The sequence below is a fragment of the Uranotaenia lowii genome, chromosome 1 (assembly GCF_029784155.1).
Source record: "Uranotaenia lowii strain MFRU-FL chromosome 1, ASM2978415v1, whole genome shotgun sequence".
In the NCBI taxonomy this organism is placed as follows: Eukaryota; Metazoa; Arthropoda; class Insecta; order Diptera; family Culicidae; genus Uranotaenia; species Uranotaenia lowii.
The window spans coordinates 91,492,394-91,513,842 of record NC_073691.1 but is presented as its reverse complement, the minus strand read 5'-3'; the positions used below and the strand labels follow the sequence as shown (position 1 = coordinate 91,513,842).

At 36.4% G+C, this 21,449-nt stretch overlaps 1 protein-coding gene across 2 annotated transcripts in view; it reads right to left on the bottom strand.

Moving 5' to 3' along the window:
- LOC129739985 (acetylcholine receptor subunit alpha-like) overlaps positions 1–21,449 on the bottom strand; it is a 706,505-nt gene that overhangs the window by 125,340 nt on the left and 559,716 nt on the right. For both annotated transcript variants that reach the window (XM_055731563.1, XM_055731562.1), the window contains exon 6: positions 18,749–18,917. In XM_055731563.1, the coding sequence (XP_055587538.1) occupies positions 18,749–18,917 (169 nt within the window). The remainder of the gene's footprint in view (positions 1–18,748; positions 18,918–21,449) is intronic.

Below are 21,449 nucleotides of genomic sequence, written 5' to 3'. Positions count from 1 at the left end.
TCAGTTGAGCTCATTCGTAAAATTATTCTCGTATCGGCAGCATCGGGTGAAGTAAACCCGTGATAATTTAGACTAGATTGGTTCAGCAGTTTTCACTGCTGCCAATTTTTCAAAGAGTCAATCCTTAATTTATTTCGGAAGATCACGACAGCAAGGAGAACTGACTTTTTGAATGGAATAAACGACATCGAGGATTTTGTGAGTGCAGGTCAAATCTGTCATCAAACTACTGCCTTTAGAAAATGCGTACCTTATTTATAATTGCAACAAATGAGCAAACCGTTCAGTCGTTTACATGATGACGTACGCGCAAGTGGACAGTCACGCGAAGGTATTCGGGTTCTTACGTGAGTGGAAAGGATAGACGATTTGGACGAGATACGAAAAAGCAACATAATACATGTTTTTAAATCCATTCATGGATAGGTTGGCGAATCAGATGTATCAGAGCGAGGTGATGTTACGATTGCCAGATCTTTCGGTCACACCCTAAAAGGTGATACGGTCAAAATTTGGTCAATATCAACTTGACGTATTTCTTTCAATTTTGCATTTTAAAAACCTGAATACCCCTCATTTTGAAGGTGTGTGTGTGTGTGTAGAATTTTGCTCCTATTTTGATTTTGGAATTCACTCTTCAGTTGTCAAAATGCCGTCCAAGGAAGAAGAGCAGCGTAAATTTTGCTCGCGCATCGCGAAAATCCGAGCTCCTCGCACGCAAAGCTGGCAAAATCGCTAAAAGTTGCCAAATCAACCGTTAGAAGTGTAATTAAAGTGTTTGGGGAACGTTTGTCGATATCCAGGAAGTCTGGATCGGGGGGAAATCGAAAACAGGAAGCCGCTGAGACGACAAAGAGAGTTGCCGGTAGTTTCAAGCGATACCCTAACCTCTCTCTCCGAGATGCCGCAAATAAGCTAGATGTATCGTCTACAACCGTGCATCGAGCCAAAAAACGAGCCGGACTGTCGACTTACAAGAAGGTATTGACTCCAAATCGCGATGATAAACAAAACACGACGGCCAAAGCGCGATCCCGGAGGCTGTACACGACGATGCTGACGAAGTTTGACTGCGTGGTAATGGACGACGAAACCTACGTCAAAGCCGACTACAAGCAGCTTCCGGGACAGGAGTTTTATACGGCAAAAGGAAGGGGAAAGATAGCAGATATTTTCAAGCACATGAAACTGTCAAAGTTCGCGAAAAAATATCTGGTTGGGCAAGCCATCTGTACCTGTGGCTTGAAAAGCAGTATTTTCATAGCTTCCGGAACTGTCAACCAAGAAATTTACGTGAAAGAGTGTTTGAATAAACGTCTGCTGCCTTTCCTGAAGAAACACGGTTGTTCCGTACTGTTTTGGCCGGATTTGGCATCTTGCCATTACGGTTAAAAAACCATGCAGTGGTATGCCGCTAACAATGTGCAGGTGGTTCCCAAGGACAAGAACCCTCCCAACACGCATGAGCTCCGCCCAATTGAGAAATACTGGGCTTTTGTCAAGTGGAACCTAAAGAAGACCAAAAGAACTGATAAGGACGAGCAGCAGTTCAAGGAAAACTGGCTTTCTGCGGCGAAGAAGGTGGACACGGTGGCTGTACAAAATCTGATGGCAGGGGTTAAGCGTAAGGCCCGGCAATTCGGATTTGGAAAAGCGGAAGCCAAACTGAATATTTTTCCTAAATTTTATGCTAATTATTGAAAAAGAAATTTATTCAAGTTTTGAAATAAACGATTTCACCGATTTACACGCGTTTTCCCTTGACCAAATTTTGTCCGTATCACCCTTTTCATACTTCAAAGCAAAGCACTTTTTAAGTAAAATTAAAAAACTGTATTTGAAAAGCACAATCTATACAAAACAACAGATGAAATGTCATAAACGATTAAAGAAAACACTATTCAAGACGTAGCATAACAATTATCTTAACAATTATCTTCAATAAATGTTCACAATCGAAAAAACAATATATACACCCTTATTCTCGTTTTCGATCGAATGACATTCGTTCGAAAGTTAGACAATTTCCCATTCTTGTTTTCGTTAGAACGAAACAGAGCAGTTTGATTTTTCGAACATAGCTCGTTCGAACGAAATGTTGCATTCTCGTTTTCGATCGAGCGTATTTTTACTATCGGTCGACAAACGCGAGTCTAATGCTGCGAACGGCATTCGTTAAAAGGACCAAACATATAAAAAAATAGGGGAAAAACGTAAAATTGGAAGGAAATAAAACTAAAAAAAATCTGAAAATTTCAATTTTCTATCCAGGCAAATTTAATGCAAAATTACGAACATTTTCGCTGAAGAATTTTTTTTTTACCGATGTTATTTTTGCCACCGGCTAACAAACGCAAGCCTAATGCTGCGAACTAAAGGCATTTGTGAGTTTTAGTACGGTTGTGGTTCAAAACAATGCAATTTATGTGGCCTTAATAAGAGATTGAGAGTTCAAATAATTTTTTTATTCAAAATATTAAAACTTTTAATTTTTTATTGAGACTTGTAGCCGGATTCCAATTTTTCACTCCGGGTGAGGGAGCTTTACAGCAGCAGTAACAAAAGCAGCAGCACCGTCGCCACTACCGGCTGGTATTGAGGACACCTTCTTGATACCGGAAACACTTGCGATAAATCTTCTACGGCAACAGCTTTAATATCGGCAGGCGGTTGTTTCTGCTGCTAACGATGTCGGAATCAGCCTCGGCGACTGCTAATGTTATTTTTAATCAAATTTGTTTTTCCGAAACTCTCCGGATGAGCACGACTAGACTCGCAAGACACAAAGAACAATTTTTTATTCTAATACTAGATGATCCCATACGAACTCCGTTTCGGGTTTAACTTGGAATATGTCAAGAACTGTTTGTATGAAATTTGCCAAGCATTTTTCAACTGCACTTACGAATTCATTGTTAAGTAATAATTACAAAAATATTGATCGATCACTTTTTCGGTCGTCTACTACTGAATTTGAAATGATCAATTGACCGTCCAAACCGCCCCCCCCCCCCCCCCCCCCCCCCCCCGTGTATACATTTCAACTCGATCGTTGCATAACAACGCAATTATTGCCAAAAAGTTAAACACCTTTCGGTGGCCTCTTATACAATCTTTGATATCTGAAATCGATTACCCGTCCCTCAAAACTCCCGTGTGCAAATTTTCAAAGCAATCCATTGTATAATAACTTCAATATTGCTAAAACAGTGAAAAATTAATTTACATGGACGACCCCTTTCGTGGACCCCTGGCAAAACCTTTAAATTCTGGAATCAATTGCCCGTCCCTGAAAACTACCGTGTGCAAATTTTCATCCCAATCCGATGTATAATAACGACAATATCGCAAAAATATTGAAAAGTTAATATGGACGACCCCCTTGCCGGCCCCTTACACTAAATTTAGTACCTGAAATCGATTGACCGTCCCTCAAAACTATCGTGTACCAATTTTCATCTGAATCCGATGCATAATAACGACAATATCACATTAATAGTGAATAGTTAATATGGACGACCCCTTTGGCCGACCCCTTCTTTTAATTTGGATGAGTGAAATCAATTGTTTGTCCCTAATAACTCCTATGTGCAAATTTTCATCCCAATCCGATGTATAGAAACGTCATTATCACCAATATATTGAAAAGTTAATATGGACGACCCCTTTTGCCGGCCCATTATACTGAATTTGATACCTCAAATCGATTGCACGTCACTCAAAACTATCGTGTACCAATTTTCATTTGAATAGGATGTATAATAACGTCAATATCGTAAAAACAGCAAACAGTTAATATGGACGACCCCTTTGGACGACCCCTTACACAAAATTGAACACCTGAAATCGATTGCTCGTCGTTCAAAACACTCATGTGCATATTTTCAACAAAATCCGACAAAAAATGACATCAATATCGCGAAAACAATATTTGTCTTGTATGGACGACCCCCTTCAGAAGGGGTCATCCGAAAATCTGAAAATATTTTTCATCTTTCCTAGTCCCAATGAGCATCCATGCCAAATTTCAGATCTCTAGCTCTTGAGGCGGCTGAGTCTATAGAGGACAAACAAACAAACATACAGAAATTGCTTTTTATATATATAGATTTACATGTGAAACTGTCATTTTCAATCTGGTTGCTGCCCAACAATTTCGAAATTCATCAGGCAACACCAAAATTGAACGTTTCCGTTCGTACGAAAACAAGAATACCTTTTTCGAATTCGTTCGAAAGAATCCGTTCGAACGAAAACCAGATACGCCGTAAACGAGAATAAGGGTGATATTCTTAATTCCAATTTAGAAAAGAGAGATCAGGTTAGCACAAGGTACCATAAAACATTATTATGTTTTTTACCTGGAAATCATGGAAATCTTTAAAAAAAATCATTCTATACTACTAGAATTGGGGCAAAAATGTTCAACGACAATCAGACTTATTCAGCGATAAGCGATAAAGTTTTAAGATTTTTTTTTTGAAAATCGTTTGTATAATTTACATCTGGTAGTGTCTATCACTGAAAAAAACTGTTTAGAAATTCATTATTTAAAGCGCCTTATATTGATTTTTAAAGACCTTTTCTGGATGAAGTCATTTTCGAAATATGAAGGATTCAAATTGTGGTGTCATAATGCGCCGTTTTCCTTTTTATCTATAGGGGAGAGTGGGGTATCGTGGGCCATGGGGAAACGTGGGCCACTTTTAATATCTCATATGTGTGTTGAGATAAATTTCTCAACCCAACTGTTATCGTCGTCGCTTTCGCTTTTTATTTCAATAATGAAAATAGCTTAACGATTTTAATGGGGATGTTGGGGGGATTGGACGGGGCATCGAACGATCCGAAAACTGATATACAATGGATTGTGGGTTCAAGCCAGCCGGAGTATCTCGGCAAATTTAGAATCATGAGTAGGTTACTTAAGTACCTTTTCAGGATTCTTTATTTGTTTCGAACAGTTTGAAGGGAGTAAGATGAGTCAAACCTGCCCCAAGCCAGTGGTAACGGACCCCTTGGTTGTGTTGCAAATATTGTTGATGAGTTAAGCATGAGCAATATATGAATGTGCGATCGAGACTTCCCGTACCGCCTCGGGTCGAAAGACCTATCAGCCACTGGTGAGTTCAACTACATACATACTAGACTAGTTCACTTTTCGACTTTTTTTCTCTGATCACAACGCCACTTACAGGGATTGATCCTCATTCATTTCTAAGTACTCTGGCCAAATTTGAACTGATTTGAATGAATTTCCAGCATGCGCTAGGAGTTTTTGTGAAAAAAGTCCCTTTTTTCAAGTTTTTTCATAGAATGTGTTCTGGGAAAACCTCCTATGAGTATAGTGACGATTTTATTTTTTTTTTGTCGGTTGGTTTAATGTCTATCTTGATAGTTGTTCCAAAAGCTAACGTTTAAATCTTACAATTTTTTTTCTAAAAATCAAAAACGATCAACTTGTACAGGAAAGAAATGTAAAATTGGTTACTTGAAAATCTCTAGAAAATACAAAAAAAATATTTTTAACAAAATCGTTCCATAAATCGGTAGCCTCAATTAAAAGTCGTCTATTGATGTGTTACACATGGTGTTTGAGCATATAGAAGCAGAGTTATTAGCTGATCATTGCACCATTTTCGATTATTCTGCTTCATTTCCATTCAAGTTTTACTATGTTCAACTTGCACACAACATGCCCACGTGCTATAACATGCCTGGTGTTTACATGGCGACCGTCGTTAGTCCTACAAAAGCGTTCTTGTTTACACACTTTGTTTGTATCCTTTCGCGAATAATGTCCGTTCAAAAGATAATTTGGTTGGTCGGTCCCGCGAAAAAAGGATTCCAGAGGGGTTTCCTTCCGTCGTGTGGTGAGGTGTTACAAGTTTTAGAATATAAATACAGCGTAATAATGAACCACGGAAAAACAAAGTTTGCAAGGAAGAAAGCGATTCGAGAAGTCGCTCGTTTACTCCAGAAATCTTGGGCGCCTCTACCAAGTCTTTGAAGGCGATCTGTAATCAGATCAAAAAATTGTATGAGAAGTGGATAAACTTTAACAAAAATAAAAGCAAGTTAACTGATATTTTTATGCAACAACGACAACATTTCCAATTCACTTTACGCGAGATATTTGATGTTTTTGGTGAAACCAGATATGAGACCCAAGCACAGGTAATTCATACTAAAATAATAACAAATATCCATATTTTTAATGTTCTTTTGATTTCTAGACAACAGAAAAAGCTGAGCTTGAAGATGTACAGAATGGAATGTCTGCTGAATCTTCTAAAAATTGCCAGTTAAATAATCAGACCGATCGTTCTCCTGTCAAGCACATACTTGACGAAAGCGTAACGTCAACTTTAGATAGAACAGGATTGAGCTCCTATAAAGCAATGAGAGTTATTTCAGCTACAGCACAATCACTGGGATTCAATTCAACTGAAATGAGTCTTAGTGTTTCCACAATTCGTCGAGCCAGAATAAATAACAGATCCTCACTGGCTATCAAAAATGAAATCGAGTTCAATCCTTCTGAATATTTCACTGTTCATTGGGACTCGAAAAAAATGACCGACAATCTAGGTTCTAGCCTAAAAAGAATTGACCACCTTCCAATAGTGGTTACTGGTGTTGGAAAACCCAAATTACTGGGCATTCCAAAATGTCTTGGAACAGGAGCCTCAGAAGGAAAAGCCGTCTTTGAAGCATTATGTAAGTGGAATTTGAGAGAACAAATTCAAGCAATGTGTTTTGACACCACAGCTTCGAATACCGGAAGAAAAAATGGTGCTTGCATTGTAGTTCAAAATTTATTGAAAAGACCACTATTACATCTGGCATGCAGGCACCATATTTTTGAGCTGATAATAACTGCGGTGTTCAAGGCTAGTTTTGGATCAACGGTGGGACCAAATCAACCAATATTTGAGCAGTTCAAGCAAGAATGGGAACAACTAGATCATTCGAAATTTAACAGTGGGATCGAAAATCGAGATGTTCTGAAGGCTGTGGTCATGAAGCGCAGAGAAGTTATAAGTTTTGCTAAAAATCAGCTTACCGTGAGTATTAAATCTTTCCATGTTCAATTCGTTTCAATAATTTATGATCATTTTAATTTTTCAGACTTTACTACCCCGTAACGATTACAAGGAGCTTTTAGAATTAACCATACTATTTCTAGGAGGAAAGCTTCAAAGGTCAACTGCATTTAAGTTTCCAGCAGCCCTTCATAATGCTAGATTTATGGCAAAGGGCATTTATTGCTTAAAAATGTATCTTTTTAGGTTGCAGGTATATTTTTTTTTTTTTGAAACAAAATAGTATTTTTTATTTTTTTTTCTGTGTTTTAGCTCAACTTTTCCATGGAGGTGATGGATAGCATTCAAAATATATGTATTTTCATTTGTAACTTCTACTTAAAGGCTTGGTACACGGCACCTTTGGCAATAGAAGCACCAAAGAATGATTTTCAATTCTTGAATGATCTATTAAAAACAAATTTCAAAGGTTGTGAAGAGGCGCTCGATAAATTTTCTCGGCATTTGTGGTATATTGGCGAAATATGCATTGGATTTTCATTTTTTGATGATTCTGTTTCTGTGAACCAAAAAAGAAAAATGGCTTCTGCTATGAAAAAAAAGATTGGACTAATCGACAATCTTAATAGATTATCGTTCTCCAGTAGCCTAATAGAGATAGGAAACTCTAAAGAAACTCTTAAAAAATTGCAAAAGCGACTTGAAAATTTCGTCACTCGAAACACAACCAAATTTTTCGAAATATTGCAATTGCCAAACGATTTCTTAGAAGAGGACCCATCGAACTGGAAACAGAACAAGAATTATTTGAAAGCACAAGAAACTTTAAAAAAAAATTCAAGTCATTAACGATGCGGCCGAAAGAGGTGTTGCCCTAGCGCACTTATACAAAGACGCTCTAACAAAAAATTCTGAAGATAAGCAAAATTTGTACCAATCTGTTGAAGCTAATCGAAGAAGCTTTCCTTCGATAAAGAAATCTGAATTATTTTAGCTGAATATGTAGTGTTTCAATTTTAATATGTACCCGATCAGGAGAGCATATCAAAATAATAACTCAAACGTATCTCACCAAGATATTTACATCTGATTCAGTTATAACTAAGTACTCCAAATTTATGATTTTAAGTTTCTCCAATCTGAATTATATCTTATTCTGATTGACAAACTTGAATGGGGTTGAGCTCATTATCAATGATCAAGATTTTTTTCGGATTGTCCTAAAATAAAATGATTATATCTTATTCTGATATACGTAAAACATTTTCTGAAACACGGACATCGAAGTCAACGGCTCAAACCTTACATTAACGAGTTTCGCTCAGCAGATTCATAAAATTGAATCAAGTTTCGGGAAACCAAGAATGGGGCATGGTTTTATCAAATAATGTGGTTTATTGACCTTCCTCTAGAAAATTTTCTCGAAGCACTCATATCTTGATAAGTTATAATTTTGATATAATTTGTTCTGTCCAATATCAAACTATGCTATCTGAACGAGATATAATCTTGTTAGGAGCATATCAAAAACTGATATAATTTAGCTATGATCGTATAGATTTTTTGATATACTTTGAGATATTTTAACATCCTACGAGTACTGAATTATAACTCGTTTTGATAGAAAAAAATTAGTATCAAAATATCTCATCTTGATATAATTTTGTTTTTCTCTCCTGATCGGGTAGGGGAGAATGAGGATACTTGATCCCTGGGGATACTTGATTCCTTAGCTATATCTCAAAACTGGAATGTCTTACAAAGATCAAATGTTCTAGAAAAATTTGCCAAAATGAGCAAAATAACAATGCTTGTAGTTTAAAATTTTTTAACAAAATAATTGTTTGAGTAATTGAACTTTGTTTGAAAAATTTCACAAAATGTAACTTGAAGATCTTTTTTCATCACTTTGAAATGTTCCTTACATGAGAAAATTATGAAAAAAGTATTTGTTCCAATGTATCAATCGTTCGAGCGTAAAATGAACTTCATGATGCCATATTTTCAAAGCAATGGAAAACTCTCAACTTTTTTCAGACAAAGTTTTCTAAAATGTTGATTATGAGTACGATTGATCCCCTAGAGTTGGGTACAATTGATCCCCCTTCCAAACGGCATATTCTTCTTCTGAATTGATCGTTATGATTGCTGATTACGAAATTACTAATATTTATCCAAAAACTAATATTTATCAAACAATTGTCTGAAGAAAAGAGCAAAATAATTAATTTTCTCTTAATTATAAAAAATAGCGCCTTTAAGTATGCAATGTTATTAGCGTTGAGACAAAGTTATAGAATTTTCTTCTTATGTCTGCTATAAATTGTGAAATGAGAACAAACATGACCAAAATAGTCAATTAACATTCTATCTTGGGGTTTGTTTGATTTTTATACAAGGATTACGGCTTCCTGAATAAAAGATCAAGTCTCCTTCAATAGGGGATCAAGTCTCCCCTAACTTCAGAAAAATAGCAATTTTTTTAATCCCACGAAAATGCTTCTAGTTCATCAACGGGTACAAGTATCGTTCTAATTTTTGGAGCATAGAAACTTGAAGTTGCAAGCTGCCAGAAAATGTCAAAGACGGCGAGTTGCTTAATTTTTCCAAAAAGATATGGTGAATATAAGAAAAGGGGATCAAGTATCCCAACTCTCCCCTATAGAATATTTTGAGTTGATGTTTTTATTTTAATTTTGTTTTAATTTTTTTTAAATTTGGATTTTTAAGTTCAGTTTGTATTAATCATAAGATTTTTTTTATAACAAGAAGACTTTTTTCAATGAAAAAATAAATTTTTTGAACTTTTCGAATTTTATTTTATTTCAGAGAGGAATACGGAATTCATTTAATTTTAATCATGCTAAAACTAGAAACCAACTAGAATACTTGAGGCGTAATCTTCCCAAGATTTCTGGAGTAAACGAGCGACTCCTCGAATCGCTTTCTTCCTTGCAAACTTTGTTTTTCCGTGGTTCATTATTACGCTGTATTTATATTCTAAAACTTGTAACACCTCACCACACGACGGAAGGAAACCCCTCTGGAATCCTTTTTTCGCGGGACCGACCAACCAAATTATCTTTTGAACGGACATTATTCGCGAAAGGATACAAACAAAGTGTGTAAACAAGAACGCTTTTGTAGGACTAACGACGGTCGCCATGTAAACACCAGGCATGCTATAGCACGTGGGCATGTTGTGTGCAAGTTGAACATAGTAAAACTTGAATGGAAATGAAGCAGAATAATCGAAAATGGTGCAATGATCAGCTAATAACTCTGCTTCTATATGCTCAAACACCATGTGTAACACATCAATAGACGACTTTTAATTGAGGCTACCGATCTATGGAACGATTTTGTTAAAAATATTTTTTTTGTATTTTCTAGAGATTTTCAAGTAACCAATTTTACATTTTTTTCCTGTACAAGTTGATCGTTTTTGATTTTTAGAAAAAAATTGTAAGATTTAAACGTTAGCTTTTGGAACAACTATCAAGATAGACATTAAACCAACCGACAAAAAAAATAAAATCGTCACTATACTCATAGGAGGTTTTCCCAGAACACATTCTATGAAAAAACTTGAAAAAAGGGACTTTTTTCACCAAAACTCCTAGCGCATGCTGGAAATTCATTCAAATCAGTTCAAATTTGGCCAGAGTACTTAGAAATGAATGAGGATCAATCTCTGTAAGTGGCGTTGTGATCAGAGAAAAAAGTCGAAAAGTGAACTAGTCTAATACATACATACATATATAACCCATAATATTGCTAAATCTACATCGATGACTACGAATAAACTAGCGTAACTAATTGTATTTTCGTTTGGTTTTCAAGAGACGTACTTAAATGACGGTGATAGAAAAAGTACGAAATCGTTGGGCGAAATTCGTGTTGGATGCAATTTTTGTGCGTAAACTAGCGCAAGCAATAAATCGCAATATTTGAATGGTTTTTTTCTATCTTCCCCACACCTCAGATGGACGACCAAATCAAAACTATACCACTTTGTCTCACATGCATGACATTTCTACTGAATATCGGGAAGGCGGTATATACCAAGAACCTGGATGCGCTGCTGGACAACTGCCCGAATTCTCAAGATTCTATGATTTTTGAAGGGCCAACCCTACCTGCCACAGAGGGTTCATCTGAACCAGCGACGCCGAATAAACCAGCGAGTACTCCACAACAGGGTGAGGCAAATATTAAATCACTACAGCATTTAGTATTCGACCTTAAACTGATCAGTTTTTCTAAACAGTTGGAATTGTTGAAGATAAAAATTCATGCCAGAACCAAACAAAACCAATAAACCTATTGTTTCTTGTATTAGACATGCTCAGTTTGATCAAATTTGCAAACCTGTTCAATAAAAATCTGTATCTTATGTTTATCTGTGTCTGTTTTCCAGCCCTGGCTGCACAAGAGCCGCAGAGTTTAACGAAGAGGACCCGATCGGGAGAGCATATCAAAATAATAACTCAAACGTATCTCACCAAGATACTTACATCTGATTCAGTTATAATTAAGTACTCCAAATTTTCGATTTTGAGTTTCTCCAATCTGAATTATATCTTATTCTGATTGACAAACTTGAATGGGGTTGAGCTCATATTCAATGATCAAGATTTTTTTCGGATTGTCCTAAAATAAAATGATTATATCTTATTCTGATATACGTACATCTTTTTCTGAAACACGGACATCGAAGTCAACGGCTCAAACCTTACATTAACGAGTTTCGCTCAACAGATTCATAAAATTGAATCAAATTTCTGGGAAACCAAAAATGGGGCATGGTTTATTATCAAATAATGTGGTTTATTGACCTTCCACTAGAAAATTTTCTCGAAGCACTCATATCTTGATAAGTTATAATTTTGATATAATTTGTTCTGTCCAATATCAAACTATGCTATCTGAACGAGATATAATCTTGATATGAGCATATCAAAAACTGATATAATTTAGCTATGATCGTATAGATTTTTTGATAAAATTTGAGATATTTTAACATCCTACGAGTACTGAATAATAACTCATTTAGATAGGAAAAAATTAGTATCAGAATATCTCATCTTGATATAATTTAGTTTTTCCCTCCTGATCGGGGAGTTCTGTGCACAAGTGCATCAAGTTTCAGGCCATTTTCAACTCAGTGTCGGAGCTCAGGGCCCATTAGGATGTCAGCCCAGGGTGTGGAGTGGCGTGCGAGCACTGTGGGATGAAATTATCCTGCGGCTCCTCGTTACGGCGCCACATGCTGATTAAACATTTTGAAATATGTACCGACTATTGTTTTTATATCACTAATAATAATTATTTTTCCAGATTCCTACTTCAGATAGCATAGATTGATATCGAGCAGAACAAAACCTATCAAAATTATAGCTTATCAAGATATGAATGCTTCGTGAAAAATTTCTAGTGGAATGTCAATAATCCACAATATTTGCTAAAACCATGCTCCATCTTTGGTTACCCAATAACTGGATTCAATTTTATAGATCTGTTGAGCGAAACTCATTAATGCACGGTTTGGGCCGTTGACTTCGATGTCCGTGTTTCATAAAAAGTAGTGCATATATCAAAATAAGATATAATCATTTTATTTTAGGACAATCCGAAAAAAATCTTTATAATTGAAAATGAGCTCAACTCCTTTCAAGTCTGTCAATCAGAATAAGATATAATTCAGACTGGAGAAACTTAAAATCGAAAATTTAGGGTACTTAATTATAACTGAATTAGATGTAAATATCTTGGTGAGATACGTTTGAGTTATTATTTTAATATGGTCTCCTGATCGGGAAGGGAGTCTATGAGATTCGTTCTAGCGGCAAGATGGACCTCACACGACCAGACAATATGCTCGATGTCATGGTAACCTTGGCCGCAATTACACAAATTGCTGCCAGCAATTTCAAAACGATAGAGTGCCGCGCCTGAGGAAAAATGATTAGACATGAGACGGGAAAATATACGAATAAAATCCCGACTCAGGTCCAATCTATTAAACCAGTGACATGGTGTATAGCCATCAGCCATCTTTGAGGTACCGCTGAGAACCCTGCTAAATAGTGAGTTTCTGAAAGTAGTTTCTGAACAATGTTGTAGGTTCGACGGTGCACGAAAGTGTTCAATCCGCCGCGACGAAATCATTGCCACGGGCGTCGCTCTTGTCCTCACCCCCCTGGTTGGCGTGTATAGAAGTACGATGGAGGGAGATAACCGACACGGAGAGGCCTATCGCCCGTGAGCGTGTCGCTCTCACAACTATGGGCTACACACTTATGATCTGCTAGAAACTAAAGGATGCTTCACTAATAGAATATGCGAGCGGAATTTTTTGTCAGATGAACGAAAATAACGAGTAAAAAACAGCTACAAGTTTGCGATGATGGCGATCAGAGCAAAAATTCGGGATCCAGCTAAAATAATGGTTACTATCTTTCGATGTCCGGAATGGACAAAAATGTCAGTAGCCATCATTGCCCTAGTAATCATTACATATTTCAATGCAACGAGTTTTAGGGTTTGGATGCGAAGAAACGGCTTTCTCTAGCACTTCGAAAAAAAATTAGGCTTTAATTTCTTCGATGCAAAACATTCACTGCAACCATGCAAGCATGAGACTCGATGCATGTTTTGCCCGCACAAGCATCACTCTTGCTGCATGCTGGCATACCTTTGTGAATACCGTTCCTCACCTCGAAACATACAAGAAGCATGTGCCAGTGCTTTGAACAGCAGAAGATGGTACTGCGGCCTAGACATTGAACGAAATGTGATGGTTTCCCTACGATATCTTCAATGAGCACGGGATGCGAGGAGGTTACGGCGTTCGGCGCTTCTTGGCGTGGTCAATGTTTCGAAATCAAAAAAACATCGTCCTTGAGTGGCATTCTTGGGAGAGTCAGGAATTTTATACCGCGTCATGATCTTATGAAATTTTACTTTGCATTCATTCATTCTCAGTTTATCTACCTTATCGCAGTGTGGGGGAGGGCATCTTTGTCTCATCTCTTTATTCAAATACATCTCATAATGTTTTGCCTTTATCTAAATCATGCAGCTTGCAAACATTAATGTCCGTGTTCGATAATTTGAACTCCACAGATAATAACTGTCATTTATTGCTAAGCTCAGGTACTCGCTTTCGAATTACTCAGTCAAATCATTTGCTTCAAAGTCGCTGTTCAACATCTTTCGGTCAACGAAGAATATCTTACATTGGACCATTATCCTACAACAGTCTTCCAGAAGTCTTTAAAAGCACTAACAACCGTAGCTCTTTCAAATCCCAACTCATCCGTTATCTCAAAGAATTACTTTAGTCTTTAACCGAATCACCTTGCCATTTTTTTTGCGTATTAGTTAATAATTCTATTTTTAATCTGTTAATTTTAATCTAGTAGTAAATCCTTTTCTTATATATTTTTTTTTTGTAAAGCGTTAGGTAATAATTCTAGTTTAATTTTCGTTGTTTTGTTAAAAAAAATGGATCTCTTTAAAGAAAATCTTTTTCCACTGAGATTCATGTCTAAATTTAGTTTATTGTATCGTACCATTTCCTCGCATAATGCAAATATTTTTTTAAAGTTCTCAGCATGAGTAAATTTTGCTCGCGTTATCATCAACAACAAGATAATTCTATTTTGCTGTCAGGCATGCTGAGACACAACAGAAAGCGTCCATTACCAGGGGACTCAATGGAGCCTTTTGGTGTGGGGGAGTGTGGTGGGCCGCTTTACAATTTAAAAAAAAAATGCGTACGTCCCGTCGCCTTTCAAGGCGGCCGGCAAGTTCTGGAACAAACGGGTCACCGTGAACCACCCTAATGAAGAAAATGAGTGATGCGCGTCAAAATCATCGGCTTTCCCTCGGCAATGAAGAGGATTTTCCGAAGGTTCAACCAAAAGTCTATCCTAGGCCCGGCTTCTTTTCTCAGCCAACTATCATCGGAGCAAGTAAGAACCCGATCAGGAGAGCATATCAAAATAATAATTCAAACGTATCTCACCAAGATATTTAAAGCTGATTCAGTTATAATTAAGTACTCCAAATATTCGATTTTAAGTTTCTCTAATCTGAATCATATCTTATTCTGATTGACAAACTTGAATGGGGTTGAGCTCATATTCAATGATCAAGATTTTTTTCGGATTGTCCTAAAATAAAATGATTATATCTTATTTCGATATACGTACAACTTTTTCTGAAACACGGACATCGAAGTCAACGGCTCAAACCTTACATTAACGAGTTTCGCTCAACAGATTCATAAAATTGAATCAAATATTTGGGAAACCAAAAATGGGACATGGTTTAATCAAATAATGTGGTTTATTGACCTTCCACTAGAAAATTTTCTCGAAGCACTCATATCTTGATAAGTTATAATTTTGATATAATTTGTTCTGTCCAATATCAAACTATGCTATCTGAACCAGATATAATCTTGATAGGAGCATATCAAAAACTGATATAATTTAGCTATGATCGTATAGATTTTTTGATATAATTTGAGATATTTTAACATCCTACGAGTACTGAATTATAACTCATTTAGATAGAAAAAAATAAGTATCAAAATATCTCATTTTGATATAATTTTGTTTTTCCCTCCTGATCGGGAATTATCGGAGACCACAGGCCCCTAATCAGAGGCCAGAATGGCACTTAAATTGTTATTAGTTCTAAGTCATTATATACAATCCACTGAATCGATGTCATGTTTTGTGAATTAGTGTGTATTAATTGATTCAGTAAAAGAATTGCTGATGCTATCTATCCAAGCCATCAGGGGCGATCCTGAACATACACCCCAAGCTAATAAAGCTATCGAGTAGACTTGGAATGTCAGTTGGAATAAATGTAAATGTAAATACCAACCACCTCGAATAAGTTGCTTTCTACTGTATGTTCAACTTTTCAAAAATAGTCTCGATCTTTTGTACTACTTTTTCTTAATATTTGTTCACAAAAAATGGTAAAATAGAGCTCTTAAAATAAATCTAAAAAATTAATTTCCTAATTTCGAAACCCCGCCCCCTGGGGCATCATTCAACACTTTTCAACTTCAATGGCTCCTAGAAACTCAAAATTGATGGGACATCATTTTGATGTGGTCAGAAAAATTATTGCTTTCACCAGTTACTTTAAATTTAAAAAAAAACGTGCAATATTCCCCATACTAAGAAAATGGGGTAAGTTGCTAAAAACATTGTTTTTAGAGAAAAAAAAAACAAATGAAAACGTTAGTAAATTTAAAGTTTTTGATATATTTGTGATGTCTTAACAAATATAGCACCAATTGATGATTTTTTTGGTTTCGATGTAATAAAGTCTTACATTATTTCTGTCAAAAATGTTTTTTCCAAGAAAATGCATGCGGGTGCTGCATACATTTAGGGGTAAAAATACTACATAAAAATTTACTTCCCGAAATCATAAAAATTAATGTTTTTATTGATGAAAGACACAAAATGGATGGATGAAAATTTTAAATTGACAAACGCCCGATGCACAACAATCATATTTCAGCATATGGAAACGAGATTTAGAAAGTGAATCTTTGATTTACATTTTGATTAATTATAAAGTAAAGTCAAGTTTTTTAAGGTACCGAAAAAAATGTTCATCTAGAGATCGATTGTTTTAAATTTTACATGAGAACCAAAAAATTTAAAATACTATCCCGCGCTGTAAGAAACTAGGCCTCTTTTATAGTTTTCAACATAACTAAGAAAGTAATTAAGCAAATGGAACCAAACTTGGCATGGGCGGGTATTTGGGAACGTGACATGTTCTAATGATTGTTTGAGACCCCTTTCTTCTTACAGCGGAGAGGAAGGAAAAAGGGAGGGGAGTTTCATACAATTTTTACTGCATAACTCAAGAACTAAAACAGCAAATGGGACCAAATTTGGCATGGAACGATATTTGGGTACGAGAAATGCTTCTATGAATATTTGGTATCCCTCACTCTTTCGAAGAGGTGGATGAAAAGGGGGAGGCGGGGTCTCCCTTACAATTTTCAGTATAACTGGAGAGCTGATCAAACAAATTGAACCATATTTGACATGTGAGGGTATTTGGATACGAGAAATGTTCCTATTATAAAGTGAAGCCGTACCTTTTAAGCGGTAAGATATAAAGGAAGAAGGGGGGTGGTTTCCATTTTTTTTTCCATAACTCGAGAATGAAATGAGCAAATGAAACCAAATTTGGCATCAAAAAGTATTTGAGTACGAAAAATACTATTATGAATATTAAGTTATCACCCCTCTATTGAAAGAAGAGAACGGAAAGGGGGATGGTACTCCCTTTCAAGTTTATACAAAACTCAAAGATTTACTACGTAAATAAAACCAAATTTGGCATGGCATGGAATATAGGAAGGGAAGAGGGAAGCTTACATTTAACTTTTATTTTACAAAATCCGAGAAATGGACAATACTTAACATGGAAAATCATTTTGGTATGACTCTATGATTATTTGACACATCATCCCCCTTTCAGTGAGAAGGTACATGGGAGGAGGGAGGTGAGCCCAATACAATTTTGTTAGCATATGTTCTCAATTTATGCTTACGAAGCCAACAAATGGAAACAAATATGGCATGGAAAGGTACTTGGTTACGAGATATGTTTCTACGATTGTTATAGACTCTTATGCTTTACAGTGTAGAGAGGGAAAGAAAGAAAGGGGCTCCATACAATTTTTGTTGTAAAGCTTAAATACTTATCAACCAATGGAACTTTGTTTGATATAAGAGGATTTTTGGGAACGAAAAAAATATTTATTAAAGATTACAATCTCCATTCAGCAGGGGGTGAAGGGAAGGACAGGGGGGGCTCTCTAATCAGTTTTTTAGCATAAATCCAGAACATATCAAGCAAAAACAACCATACTTTATAAGTTAGATTATTTACGAACGATTAATTTGGGACCCTTCTTTTTTAGGGCGAAACTTAAGGAAACAGATGAAAATTATCAGATCTTTAAAACAAATTTATAAATCAAGATTCAGAATATAAGTTATGGTTTTTGTTGCAATTTGAAACTCCAGTTGAAGCTCTCATTTTATAGTGGTTGCTTATTAATTTCGTCATAACTTTATTTGAAATAATACAAAAAACAATAAAAATTTGAATGATTTCTGAAAATATCATTTGATTCTGAAAGGTGTAGCAAAACACACCGGGTCAGCTAGTTTTAAAATAAAAATTGGAAAGTGTTTTTGTATACAAATATTGCGTCCTGATGCCCCGTTTGATGGCATGTTTTAGTTTCTAAAGAACAGTGGAGTGATGGCTGCTAAATTTCCAGATTTTTTTGGCTTAGTTTTTGTTAATTTTTTATTTCAAAGAATTGAACAGCAAAAGCGTTAGCTCTTCAACTTTTTTAGCCGTTACAGTTAACCTTGTATAACTTTTGTCCTGAAACAATTTACATATATAGTGATGTTTATAAAATAATCGATGATGGAATGATAATAAAATGAAAAAAAATGATATAAAAAACCTTTGATCATTTTGTTTTGTTTACCTTTCCTGTGATTATTGATAAATTACACAATAATTTTCATAGCAGAAACTATAACAATTTTTTAATATTTATAATCTGAACATAGATGTTTCCGGTGTTTCCGATTCGAAGCCAAATGACCAAGCCTTAGGGGACTTACCTTTTCGCCGCTGTCGGACGGCAGGTAGAACACTAATATCGTCAGGAAGCTGATGCCCATGCAGGGAATAATTAGGTTAACGGTATAAAACAGCGTTTTACGGCGCATTGTGATGTTGAAGGTGATATCGAGATAGGGCTCATCACAACACGTGTAAAACTTTTCATTTCTGTGTGAGTGTGTGTTGACCGAGGTCAGTCAGCAGGTTTGGGTCAGGTCCCGGCAATCAGTTGAATGACGATGAAGTCCCAGAGCGCACAAGTTGCGGCACAAGTCCATCATAGAATTGGCCGGATCCGGATGTGTTGAGTCGTTTAAAGATGTGTGGCACGTTTCGCACCATTAGCCAGTAGTCGAAGGATCATCATCAGTAGGTCGGCGTTTTCAGGGGATCGTCAGCCAAAATTGTAAGCATGAAACGAAAGGAACGGAGAAAATCAAATGTTAATTTTCAGTAGGACACGTGTAGCATGTAAGCCTGTGTTAGCGAGAACACATTCGCCAGTTGTTCAAATTTTCCAGTGCAATTGAGATAGACAAAGGAGCGAAAATTTTGCTGGAATTCAATTTTGGATAAATTGCCAAATGGTTCACGGTTCGTCCAATTCAATCCAATCCAATTCAATCCGCGTGATCATCAACCGGTCAGATGGACGGACACTCAGATGGCAGCTCCAACTCGGTTCAACAATTTGTTGAATGTTGTTTGCCTTTTTCCGGTCCGTCACGGTGAATGAAGGGATAAATGTTTTTGGATGCTATGTTCGCTAGCAATTCTCAGTCGGGGTGCGTTGGGAATAGAGAGACCATTTTTTTTGTCATCCGGCCGCGGATCTGTTCCCATGGGTCAGGCTACACTGAACTCTCACTCTGTTTGGATTGGATATATTGGATTTGGAATTGAATATGCGTTCTGGCGGGTCGATTCATTTTTTTTGCCATCCACGAACTGAAGCACAACTACGACGATAGGTAGTTGAAATCAATCGAATTTTAAGGCAAACAGGAATTGAATTTTTCCATAATGGGATGTGCGTGACAAGATGTGAATTTAGCATTCCTCATCATACTATTTTATAGATAAATATCCAAAAGTTTTAAGGATAAAATTCCTATTGTGTTGCTTCGGCTTATTCCAAAACTTTGAATAATTTAATTTGCTCCCTGGAATATACTTTAAGGCATTAGATTTAGCTCTATAAAATTCTCACATTGCGGATAACAACGCTATATATTCAACATTATCATTGGGATTCAGCGAATTTGTGGCCAACAAAAAATAACGAAAGGTATTTTGGATTAAATTTTGACAGTGTAGCATAATCATTCTATACATTTAGGGGTTAGGTAAATTATTTTGAGCGAAACTAATCTACTAATATGACTCGATCGATTTGATCTGGTTTAATTATATCATACGCCAGATCAAGATGTGCGCATGTGGCAATCCTCTTTCTGCCACTCAACGGAATACATCCAGCAACGTGTTTCGCCAAAGATGTGATGTCCAACAAGTTCATTTCAAGCTTCTGTCCTATGACTCGTGATGAATAAGTCCGGTCGACCGTATGCGCAAACACATGTCATTGCATCCTGTCAGTATTCATGCATATCTCGTGAACTTCCAGTGAAAGAAGCTGGTAGTAGCAACGTCTTGTCCAACTGATTGGGATCGATATTAACAATATTGCCATCACTTAAATGAATTTATGCCTCCGAGCGTAAGTAGTTTGATGAAGCCTAATGTAGACGAGCCTTTTTGGAGGATTTTTACGTACTTGTCTGCCATGAACTGTAACAATAATCACTAATCGTACTTCCACAGCCAGAACTTATGTCTGAGTCCCAAAGAACAATAAAAGTATTTTATTATTCTTGTCTTTCTTTATGTTTTCTATTATTTTAACATAAAAACATTAAAATAATCAAAAACATAAACCGGTTGGGCCTACCATGGAGCAGAGAACGCAGAGAAATCTGGAACACAGGAACAGGAAGAAACGTGGACCACCAGTACCATATGTTTCGAAGGTGCAGTATCGTTGGAAGCATGCTAAGAAAAATGCTCCTTGATGAGGAAACCACACGTTATGTAAAGTAATATCACTATTCACTAGGACCATTCTTCAGCGGCTGGAAACGATTTATTTTGTACACAGAAATCATAAAACCTTTGAAAAGTGGCATATTTTAGAAGGTGATGTTTAAGGTTTTAAACTTCTAAGATTTATTATGATTCGTTAACTGTTTTGGATTTCAATGTACAATCATTCCTGGTCATCGACCAAGGATAAAGCGCCTTTACTCGCTCTTAAAAATAAAAAGAGAATCGGAAAATATTAAAAGAACAAAAAACCCTTCGAGTTCAATACTGATGTTATGAAATCGCTTGGTACATCTTTGTACCTGAAAATGATCACATTTTCATATGTGATGAAAGAAATTAGAGAAACATGAACTATCAAAGAACGGAAGAACATAAGCCGTAAATATCATGAAAATTTCGAAAAAGATACAACGGCTCACCGACAGGACTTGAACCTGCAATCTCCGCTTCGGTACAACGGCGCGTTAGCCAATTCCACCACGGTGAACGTGATGGAACCGGCGAACACGAGCAATCGAGCTCTGCCGATCAACTGCTGGACCTTCTATCGAAACATCATGTATATCCCGCATGTGATCTTTCCCTCTATTGATC